Source organism: Ailuropoda melanoleuca, chromosome 19 (assembly GCF_002007445.2).
Source record: "Ailuropoda melanoleuca isolate Jingjing chromosome 19, ASM200744v2, whole genome shotgun sequence".
NCBI lineage: Eukaryota > Metazoa > Chordata > Mammalia > Carnivora > Ursidae > Ailuropoda > Ailuropoda melanoleuca.
The window spans coordinates 22,209,240-22,221,717 of record NC_048236.1 but is presented as its reverse complement, the minus strand read 5'-3'; the positions used below and the strand labels follow the sequence as shown (position 1 = coordinate 22,221,717).

The 12,478-nt window shown below is 33.6% G+C and overlaps 1 protein-coding gene across 1 annotated transcript in view; it reads left to right on the top strand.

Annotated features, from left to right (window-relative positions):
- LMBRD1 (LMBR1 domain containing 1) overlaps positions 1-11,703 on the top strand; it is a 117,278-nt gene extending 105,575 nt beyond the window's left edge. The window contains exons 15-16 of the mRNA XM_034647929.1: positions 10,906-10,997; positions 11,139-11,703. Of these exons, the coding sequence (XP_034503820.1) occupies positions 10,906-10,997; positions 11,139-11,255 (209 nt within the window). The 3' untranslated portion in view covers positions 11,256-11,703. The remainder of the gene's footprint in view (positions 1-10,905; positions 10,998-11,138) is intronic.
- The last annotated feature ends 775 nt before the right edge of the window (positions 11,704-12,478 follow it).

The following is a 12,478-nucleotide window of genomic DNA, read 5'->3' as shown; positions in this document are numbered from 1 at the left end:
AGAAAGAAAGAAAAGAAAAATGCTTTTTCAGGAGATGCTTATTTCTGTTTAAAAACCAGTGTTATTAAAGGAGTTACTATACTAGTTGACATTTGATGTTTGATTTATATAAGTAAAATGCACATTTTAAGGAAAGCCAATTTTTATAGGCTGGAAATGAAGCTGCTCAAGAGATTTCATTAGAAACTAAGCCTTAAGGGCTGAGGTCGAAAAAAGGACACTGCTGTTAAGTGATGATAGTATTTGTTAATGTCTCCTGCGGTGCTGTGTGCCCATGTGGGTGGTCCATAAATATAATTTGAAATGAAAATGGTACCATATTCTTACTGTGGTGATTTAAAAGGCAGATTTGAATATGGACTATCAGTTTAACACCTCCTACCCCATATTAGGTAAAGCTAATTAATTTTAGCTTTCTGGAATTTTTTAACTAATAAGAACTTCTGATTCAGGTAGTGGCCTTTAAAAACAGACACACACACACACAACTATAGGTAGTCTTTTTGTTTTATAGTCTGAAAGTTTGGGGTTAGGAATGGGGATGGGAAAGTTAAGGATAGTTAGATTTAGTCTGTAAGACAAAGATTTAGTCTATAAGACGAAGATAAGGCAACTCTTAGAACTGTGATAATTTTGATAGCCTTTTTAAAAGTTACATGATTTCTTTGAGGAATACAACATTAACAGCTATTAGAATTGGCACACCTGTAGAAGATACTGACATATATTTTTTAGTAATACTGAGAATCACAGTCTTATTTGTCTTGAAATTCTAAGGTAAATTTATAGATGTTTTGATTTCCAGGATTCCATATGGTCATTTAATTTTACTACCTATTATTCCTGTGTTTTTTCATTTAACAAATGTTTATTGATGTCTACTGTGCGTCAGATGCTATTCTAGCATCTGTCTATTAGTGATAGAACAGTGACAAAACAGTTCAATATTCCTGTCCCCATGAAGCTTACTTAGTAGAAGGAGATAAGTATGTCAAGTGGTAAGTATTTTGGAGAGAAATGAAGTTCTAAAGTAGAGTAAGTGATACCCAGAAGGAGGGATGATTAAAATTTTGAGTCGAAAGGAAATTCTTACTAAGAAGCTGTCATTTGAGTAAAACGACCTTAAGCAAGTGAGGAGCAAAGGCAGCTACTGGGGAAGACCATCTAGACCAGAAGTAACAGCAAATGCGGCAGAGTGGAGGGATGCTGGAGGAAGTGGAGGAGCAATGAGCAGTCAAGTTTAAGGACTTTAGCTTTTACTCTCAAGAGATTTCATTAGAAACTAGTAGATGTGTTTGAGCCTGGTTGACTTTGTTTTGTTCCTGGTATTCCTTCATAAATTGAGGACTAATAAGATAACCTATTAACTTCTTAGTCTCACTGTTGGTCATTGCACGTTTTCTCATTAGGTTCCCTTCACAGCTGAGAGCAAGTGTGGTCATGTGGTATGTGGGGTTAGGGCATTATCTCGTGGTCAAGGAAGCAAGCAAAATAAAGATGTGAGCCTGTTAGCTATCTATGGGTAGCTCTGTAAGACTTACCAATCCTGTGAAAATAATATACAGAGCCTACCTTATTTTGATAACGTGTTTATTAAAATGTTTAAAATGAATAGTTCTTGATGAAGTTTATATAAACTATTAGGTAGGGCCTTTGAACTATACTTACTGACTTCACTTTCTCACACTACCACCATTCTTCAAAGCACGCTTACCTTCATTCGCTCTTTTCTCCACACCCAGTCAGTTGCTAAGGGATGCAGCTTATTGCCAGAATGACCCTCATATCTCGCATGAATTGCTGTACCTTTTAACTAGTGCTCCACTCTGACCCACACTGCACAGTGCTGTTAGCGTAATTGTTCTGAAGCAGTGATTGTCATACTTACACATGATCTGAGTCTTGAAGGCTTTTTAAACACAGATGGCAAATTTTTGATTCGGTAAATCTGAGGTGGGACTCCAGGATTTTCTGAGGGTTCTGGTCTGGGAGCAACAGCTGTGGCTCTAATAATGCCTCTCCTCCAGTAGAAACCTTAAGTGACTCTCCCCTCATCATCTGACGAATTCAGTCTAGGATTGAAGGACTACCTCTGTTTTTTCATATATTTTCTGAACATGGTCATCTTTTCCACCTTTGCTTTTCAGCTATTTGTTCTTGAAATATCACAACTAGTTTCTATGCCAACCCACCCATTTTCATCACTCCGAGTCCTAGCTGATGTTTATTTCAAACCTGACCCTCTTTTTTGAACCTCTACACATGTTCAGTCTCTTTTTATTCTTTGAATTCCCATGACATTTACTTTTTATGACATTACCTTACTCTGTCTTAATTTATAGTCATTTATATATCTTATCTCTCTTCTACTTTTTAAAATTTTCTTAAGTAATCTCTGTGCGCAACGTGGGGCTCAGACTCACAACCCCTAGATCAAGAGTTGCATGCTCTACTGACAGAGCCACCCAGGTGCCCCTGTTCTACTCTTTTACAGGAACTTAACCTCCTTTAGGATAAGAAAATATTATATATTTTTCTGTCTCCCTCAAAACAACAGTTTCTAGAATTAAGCCAATTTTTTAATTTATTTTTTTGTCTTTTTAAAAAAATGTTACTGAAGTATCATAAAATATTAGTATACCTGTCATCTTGTAGCTTCTTGTTTACTTTATCTGTTGGATGAAATCCATCGCACCTTCTAAGTAACTACTGACTTTTCTTATTTGGATCCATTGTTTCTGATTCTGCTGCTCATCTATAATGTTATAATTTCTGCTTATTGGACTTTTGATGCGTTATAAGCCATATCTTTTTTCTTGATTTTCTCCCCCAAGTCCCAAATTTTTCTTGAGTTAAAAAAAAAAAAAAGACATTCTTTGCGTGAAATACACATCTGAAAATGCCTTGTATGTCTGAAAAGTATTTTGCCCTAAGCTGATATAATTGATGGGTAATTTGGTTGTACTTAGAATTCTACATAAGAAATCATTTATTTGTTTGTTTATTTATTTATTTATTAAATTAGTATTTATTAAAGAACTTTAAAGGCATTGCATCATCATCTGTCTTTCACTTCTAACTGGTGAGAAATCTAATGCCAGTCTGTTTCTTCTTTTGAAGCTAACTTGGTAAGTTCTCTTTTGAGCTCTCTCTTGGGGAGCTCATCTTCATTAGTTGCTGGATATCTTCAGTTGATCATCTGTCTTATCTGTATTTCATATTTTATGCCTACCTTTTACTTTGGATTCTTGAGTATGTATTTAGCTTTATCTTCAAACTATATCCTAAATTTTTTATTTCATATAACAAAGTCTTAACTTTCCTCAAGTACTTGTTCTGATCTTTTTCAGGCATCCTTGTTTTATGGTTGTAATATCTTCTTCAGTACCTGGAGGTACTAAACATTTTTCTTAATGGTTTCCTTTAAATAAAATTACAATTCTGTTTATCTTGGAACAGTTCTGTTTATCGTGTTTTTTCTCCTCCATGCTGATATTTTCTATATATATCTGATGATGTATTCGTATTTATGTTAATTTGTACTTAAGTATCAGGGACTTCTAGGAAACCTCATCAGGGGAACTCTGTGACTGATTTTTCTAGTGATCCATAAATTATATTTTAAAATAAATGGAAGGGAAACCAGTTGTTTTATTAGAGACCTTTTAAGTGTGGCTTTTCATCTTCCAGATTATTGTTGAAATCTCTCATCACCTGATGGCTTTCTTCCCATTCTATTTGCTGTTAAGAGATTGCTGCTGGCTTTATTCCTGTACTATAACTTTAATGAGGTCCTGGGAAGGACAAGAAACAAATGACTATGCCCAGTCTGTCATCTTGAACCAAAAGCCTTGTTCTTAACAGATTGAAATAGTTCTTCATGGTTAAGTACTGTAAATTTATAATCTTTTACTTCACAAATAATAAGTTTGTGAATTAATAGCTTTATTTGATTGAAATCTACCATCAAATGCTACCATACTTTGGTCTTCATGGTCTGTATTTGGCTTCAGATAACTGACTGAACAGGGAAGAGACTAATATATTAGCCAGCTGTGAGTTTATTAATTTGCCATAGGAAGTATAACTGTTAAAGAAAGTAGAGGCTCAGGGTTAGTGAATTCTCACCAGAGAAAGAATCTGTTTGGAAAACCAAATTTATAGTTCCATAGTTTCTAGGTAGGCATGGAGTCAAAAAGAGGGCCTCATCGATATTATTGGCTGGTATCATCCAGCTGAGATAGCCTGATGTATTGTGTACATTGTCAAGTGAGTTGCCATGCAGACCAGAAAATTAGATATTGACCAGAGCATCATTTTTCTTGGATTTTGCTTGAGTTCCAGAAAGTCTCTTGATGTTAAAGTTCTTTTTCTAGGTGACAGTTTGATTGTGTTGATAAAAGTTCAACTAAGAATAATAAAGTTAATTAGGTATAAGCTTTCTAAGTTCTCTGGAGTCTGTGCCAAAGCCAACCTGGGTAATTTTTTGAAACGTCTCAGCCACTTATATAGAGATTCTTGCTCAAGGTTGCTAACTCCTAAAATAGTCTTTTCTTTTTAAAAAAAAATCACATGTGGATTTCTCTCTAAATTTAATTCTCAAAAGGTCAATCTAGCCTATCTCATTGTCACTTACAAAGAAACTGATACTTAGAAGTTAAATGACTCACCCCAGAATCTCATGGTATATGTGGCATACTCAAGAACTAAATCTCACTTTTCTGTCTCTACCTTTAACACTTTCTACTGTACCCATTAAACTATTACTGTTTTATGAAAAAAATAAAGTAGTGGAGAACAATTGTTTTCTGTTTCTGTTTTATATTTGACTATCCTTGGTCAATTAAGACTAATAGGTAGTAAATGTTACTAATTTAGAGTTTACTAATAAGTTTGTTATAATTTCTGCAGGTTATATGCTAATGGTTACCTTTGTAACTCCTTTTTATAAATTTTATATGGCCCATGAGTAATACAGATGAAATCAAGAACATTCTTTTCTTGGAGCACTACATATTTTAGCACCTTTGAAATACCTTTAAGTTACATAAATGTAATCAGAGCTCAGCACAAGTTATACTTGTTCTTAAAAATAATCACTGTAAAACTCAGTCTTTAAGGTAAAACATCTGGCAAGTCCTATCTTTATTAACCTGATACAGTTTGTATATTCATAAAATATAATAAAGCAATTTCCTTTAGAATTTCTGTGAGTCTTTATGTTTACCAATTCTTTCCCTTTTACCCAGCCAGCCCCCAGTGAAATTTAACAAAATATTGATTTAACTGTATGCCGTTTGTTAAATATTAAGATGAATATAGAGCTTTGGTTTTTATTACGTATTTTAATTTTTTCGGCTTTTTTAAAAATTTGGATGTGTGTTGTAAGTGTCAAAACTTTTTATGTGTATATATTGTATATGCTATAAGTCCATTTGAGAGTAAAATCGTGATTAACTGGGATTTTACTTTCAAAATCTTTCAATCCAACCTTTTTTTTTTTTCCTATCCTGACAGCTTACGTTTTCACTTGGATTGTCTTCCTAGTGAACCTCTGTCTACTCTCAGTCCCTTCTGTTAGTCTATACTATGTTCATGTTATTATCTTTCTTAAAATCATTTGATAAATAATTCCTGATTGTATCACAATAAAGTCAATCTTTTAGTCTGTATACAGTTAAGATTTACATGTCTATTTTAAATATCCAGTAGTATTAAGACCCTAATCAAATCAAGGTTAGCATAATCATGGAGAACCACAGGAAATGAAGTGGCATTCTAAACAGTCCAATCTTCTGCCAGTTTTTTTTGTCACTAGTCAAAATATTCGCTTTAAAGTTCGTTCTCCATGGTACAGGAGTTTTCTCAAAGGCCTTCTTTATATATGCATATGTAATATAAGGAGTCATTTCATAAATTACAAATATAGAGTAATTCTAAGTTGATTTCAGGTGAAGGTATAACATGATAACTGTAGCTTAAATCAACACTAAATGTTTTAAAAACATATTTAAAGTAGAAGGTATGATTTATCATAGTTAATAACCAAAGTTATCTTAGTGGCAGTCAGCATACTTCAGCAATGACATAACAAATAATCTAAAAGGAAACAAGAAATATATAATATAATATACAGTTTATCAGGTATATTTATAAAGGTTGCTGTTTCATGAAAAACAGTAAATTTAATTGCATTTTCTGTTATTTACCAATTTGATGATAAGTGAGAAGAGATGGAGGAAGGGTAGTAGTATCAGTATTCAAGTCTTTTGATTTTATTCATGTGTTCCATATGTCCTTTCTTAGCCCTTTTAATTTTGATCTTTTTTGTATAGCCACCTTATTGTCAGAAAATTTTTTTTATCTGAACCTCTATTTTAATTTTTCATTAACAGTACTCTTTAATTAGAACTTTTATATGTCCTTTTGAAGAACAACAGTCAGAAGTCTCCTGAACACTTTGATTTTAGAACACAATCCTTAAATGAAACATCCAGTGATTTAAATTTACTTTGAAGGTCGAACCACATGCAAAATACTTAATTATGATTTTTTAGATAACTGCAGAAAGACATCTATCGTTCTCCTTGGTATCTGTGATTCAGGTAAACAGCTAGAAGATGGCAGATGGTGAAGAGAGAAGCCCCCTGTTTATTCAGTGTGGAATCATCACTTGAATATAAAGTACATGCATGGGCTTATTAACCAAAATTCTTCTGTGGTCATATACCACTTTATATAAATATAAACATAATGACATATACATATAAAGATAGCTATAAAGAGTTGTTACATACTCATTGTATGTATGGATTTGTGGTCTAGTGTCATTTTTCAACAACAAAGCAGAACACTAACAATGATTACCTTTTAATCTTATGTTAGAAGGTTTCTGTCAAATCTACAACCTTTGAAAATGGTAAACGTAAAATAACGTGATAGGAAAAATACTTAAGGTGTATTTACTGTGGTGGGCAAAAGAATCAGTGGGTATAAGCCAATTTAAAATGTCACTGAATGGATTATTAGACCTCTGTGGAAAAATGATATGATTTGACTTGCTTCTGCCAGCTCAGCCTCTGTCTTAAAATCCCTGTTCTGGCCCTGAAATTTCTACTTCAGAGAATTTTTGACTCCCAGAGTATCTTCAAGTATGGCAATGGGTAATAGAACTTTTATTTTTAAGTTTAGAACATTGTAACAATGCTGAGAAGGTTGAATGACTTTTTTCAAATGTGTTTATACTTGTGAGATGAAGCTCATGTAGTCCTTAAGCCATGGAACGTACTGTTCTTGTTTTAAAATAATTGTGAACAGGCATTTTTTGCATAAATCCCAGCCTGTCCCTCTCATTTTTGAAACATTCAAATTGGTTTTTTTTTTAATTTAAACACATATTACTATTTAGGAGATCACATATTACTGAATTAAACACATCCGAATTTCACCAAATCCATTCGTATCTGTATTTGTAACTGAACCAACACAAGTTTGCTCCTTGGTGAGTCAGAAACTGCACCAGATTGGGTCGTTGCACAAAGAACACTTTTATTTGTGGCAAATGAGGAATGGCTTCCAAAGCTGTGACTCCCCAAGAAGCAGTGAGTGAGTACCTTTTGTTTAGGGTTAGGATGAATGAATATTTAGATAGGAAAGCCTTGTCATTGTATGTAGAGGTAAGCATAAGGTCACTCATGCACCTTAAGAAAACATATCTACACATACTTTAGATGTTATGTAAATGAGGCTGTGGCTCCTCTTTGGGCAGAGATTTTAGTATTATAATGAGGTAAAGGTAATTGTTGGTCATTCCAAGGGTTACTCCTTGGTCCATCTGCACAGGCACAAGTTAGGGTTTCAGCTCAAATGGTCTGGATGGTCTGGGCCAGTGGGAGGTCTTGTCAGGGCAGTTGCCATCACCTTAGGGGTGGTTTCCAGTTTCATTTGCTTGAGTTAAGAGGTAAGCCAGAAAGAAGAGCTTGAGGAAAAATATAAAATAGGGATTGGTGAATATAAGCAGGTGGGCAGTAAAGGTCAGGTGTTGGGGTCTAGCTGGGGATACTTTGACTATAGATACAGAAAAATAATGAACATAGACACAGTAGTCATGATACTAATGCCTAAGCATTACTACTGTTTACTACTTGTAAAATCTAAATACTAGTTGTTTTCCTTGAGACCACTTGAGCAGCTCTCGAGAACTGTGTTCTTTATCGTGGGTTCAGTTATACCTTGAAGTGGAAAAAAATTAATATTAACTGCACTTTGCATGGAGATTTTGGTATATCTCTTTTGGTCTTTAGAATGACCCTGTAAGGAAATACGGTGATATCTCTCTTTTACAAGCATGGAGTCTCAACAGTTCAGATTTTCCCATTTACTTGGCAGAGAAGTAGCCAAATGATATTTGACACTAAGTTTCTCAGAGACCAGAGTCTGGGCTCTTCCTTTACCGTACTGGACATTTTAGTTATACTTTCATTTTCAACACATGCAAATATCTTGTTTTGACATCCTTGGAATCTTGTCAGATTTTAGTTGAATTAGAAAATATATTATTTAGCAATACAATTTTCAAATAAAATACCCCTTTTTAAAAAATTTAGCTTGCTTTGGCAGTTATATTGAGTATGAATGCCAGGTACAGTGATGGGTACTTTGGAATACTCAGGCTTATCTAATGGAAAAAGTGACAAATTGAATACAGGCATACCTCGTTTTAGTGTGCTTCACTTTATTGCACTTTGCAGATACTGCAGTGTTTACAAATTGAAGGTTTGCAGCAACCCTGGGTGAACAAGTCTATTGGTGCCATTTTACAACAGCATTTGTTCAGTTCATGTCTCTGTGTCACATTTGGTAATTCTCATAAAATTCCAACTTTTTCATTATTATTATATTTGTTACGGTGATCTGCAATCAGTGATTATGAGTTGCTGAAAGCTCAGGTGATGGTTAGTTTTTAGCAATAAAGTATTTTTTTAATTAAAGTATATATATATTGTTTCTTTAGACCTAATGTTATTGTGCATTTAATAGATTATAGTTTTGTGTAAGCATAACTTTTATATGTACTGGGAAACAAGAAAGTTCATTTGATTCGCTTTAGTGCAGTATTCACTTTATTGGGGTGGTCTGGAACCTAATCTGCAGTATCTCCGAGGTGTGCCTGTAGTTATATTACTTTGAAGCAAGTTCTATACTAAAGGTGAGAATAAAATATTGTGGGAGCAGAGTAAATGACTAACAACTTTCCTGTCTGGGTTTCTCCTCCGCTAGACTGAACTCCCAGCACAGCACCCAGCTAGAATGTTGGGTGCTAGTAACCATAGGAGAGGAGAGAAACATTTATTCAGCCACTACTCCTTGAAACCTTTTTGGTTTTTGTTAGGAAGCTTTGAATATTCCTTCTAGACATTTTTGTTGAGAAAGAGAGCAAAAACATGAAGGAAGCCCTTGCAGGGTTGGGAATCTATAGATCATCATTAGATTGGTGGTCCCAGCTTGTGAAAGGAAGATATTGCCTCTTTATTAAACTGCATGTTCCTCTGCCAGAAAAAAAGATTGCTTTGTCCAGTTGGTACTGAGTGATTCAGAAGTAAATCTTGAACTATAGTAGAAGGGATTAAAGTAGATAAGATTTAGATTATCTATATATTTATATAACATATCTAAAACTTTACATAACAATTCTTGTATTTGTATAAACTATAACCTAAAGGCTGCTTTTCAAAAAACCATGTGATAGCCCCCCAAAAATAAAGTGTATTAGAACCCTTGTGTAATAAACTGGGCTACAGAATTCCCAGCTCAATTTTATGTTTTAAGAGAAAATAGGCCTGATTTATTGACGCTGAGAAGAGAGCTCATAAAATTAGAAATCAACAGTATATTTTCTTAATCAGCAATAGGAGTAATATAAGTCCCCTAATTGCATGTGGAATTTCTTGCCATTGTCAATTTTGGTTAAAATATGAAGAAATTATAATCTTTTTTGTAATTAATAGACTAAAAAGAAGTTGCCTCGTAAGATAAGGATTTTCTTCTGTAATGAGTAAAGGCCCTCTGAAATTTGGAAGGTTAGAATCCTCTATTAGCTACAGAATGTGTAATTTTTCAGTCAGATACATTATATTGTGCTGCCCCAGACCTTTCTGAATGGTTTGAATAAACATTTTCTTAGATATTATTTCTCAGATCTATGTCTATATAGACGACTTTGTAACCTAATGGAAATAACTTATTTGGATGAAACTAGTAAGGGTTGCATTTTTTTTTTTTGAAAGAGAAAAGTATATGATTGATTGATTTTGGTATATGATTTATTTTTAATTCAAGCTTAAATACTAATCTAAAATTCAAACAGTAAACATATCAGTAAATAATAATTTTATATTTCTTTAGAAGCAGCAACCTTTTCAATAGTGTTCTTAAAAAAGAAAATCTCAAAATACCTCTCAAATTTGAGCTGTCCTGAGAATTGGATTCTTAGAAAAGTACGACTTAATTATGATCACATCTGATTACTTTGTTCATTTTTTTTTCTTATCTTCATCAGGAAAACTTTATCTGTTTTAGTTTAGGACATGTCTGGAACACCAGGTTAAAATGCTTCTTCTATTTCAAATAAATTGAACTATCCTATATAATTTTTCTTATACCTAAAAGCCAAGATTACATTGGTGACATTCATTTTTTTTTAAATGTCATACTATTTGGTAATTTAATCCTATACTAACACTGGAGGAGTGGGCTTTGGAGAAAAACCTAGATTTCAATCCTGTCTCTAACACTTGTTGACTGTATGACCTTGGTCTTTAGTTTTGGTTAATAATCTTTTAGATTAATTTTTAATCCATTTCAAGAAAGAAACTGTCTCACTATTGTCCTTTATTTGCTTAATAGATCAGTGTACTGTTACCCGGACTTACCTGTTCCTTCACAAGTTCTGGTTCTTTAGTGCTGCCTACTATTTTGGTAACTGGGCCTTCCTTGGGGTAAGTAGTACAGGTATCCTGGGGATGATTTGATCCTTAATTGCCCATTTGTATCACAGTAGTGTCATTGGATTTTAATTTCATTACTTTCTGAATGATTTTAGATTTAAGAAATAACATGTAGCTTATTTAAATTTACAGGCATTCTTGATTGGATTAATTGTATCCTGTTGTAAAGGGAAGAAATCAGTCATTGAAGGAGTAGACGAAGATGATTCAGACATAAGTGATGATGAGCCCTCTGTCTATTCTGTTTGACACCCTCTGTCTTAGGGGTTTGATAAAGCTGACTGGTTGTCTATTATGCATTTTTAAAGTGTTAAATTAACATTAGGATGAACTGACTAGCTTTCATCAAAAATGGGAGCATGGCTATTAAAAAAAACTATATTTTTATGTTATCTGAAGTAACATTATTGTATCATAGGTTAACATTTAAAATTGCTATAATTATTCTATGTAAATATAAAACTATGGACTTTGTGAGGGAATGTTTGTGGAAATTTTTTTTCTCTAGTGTATAATAGTGTTGAATTGATTAAAAATCTTCCAGAATTAATATTCCCTTTGTCACTTTTTAAAAACATAATAAATCACTTGTATCTGTGCCTTTGGGTCTCCAGAGTAATGTGGAATTCTAAAGTGTCTATAACTGATTGTCTAAAAATAATATAATATGGCTGATAAATAAATGTTACTCTATGCATCTTGTTTTCTATTTTCTGCATTAAATCATTAATGCCATTCAACCATATTTCATGAGCAGAATTCAGGCTACTTGGTGCTGTAAGATCATGGCATTCCAAGATGTGTTGTATTGTTCAGATATTAATCCATTAGATACCTTATCACCTCTATAGGATTTAAGGCATATACGTTGTTGTAGGTAGCTATCCTCAAAATTCTCCTTCCAACATAAATGGGAGTGTTGTCAAGAATAATTGATCCTGGGGGGGTGGGGATCAATTACTGATTAGTTTAAGATATGTGACATTGGCGTGCCTGGGTGGCTCAGTCATTAAGCACTGGACTCTTGACCTCAGCTCAGGTCTTGATCTTGAGGTCGTGAGTTTAAGCCCCACATTGGGCTCCTCGCTGGGCACAGAACCAACTTATATATGACATCATATATTGGCTTTAAAGGTATTTTTTCATTCTAAAGATTTATACTTCTCAAAAGGTACAATGAATGCTATATAGTATTGATGGGGTATTTTGAACACACTTTGGGGGGTGAGAAATCATTACAAATGGTATTGTAGTTTACTCTCACAAGCAAATCAGAACTCATAAAAAGCACAAATTAGAACTCATAATAAGACATCTTTGAAATAAAATATCATTAACTTTCTGAAAAAGTCTTAGGAATTAACCATCTCCCACTTAATTCTTCTTGCCCTTGATTTTTGTGCCACTTTGCTCTGCTCTGATTCTTTGTCTATCTAGATATACCCTCATAGCCTTCATGTTTGGCTTCTTCA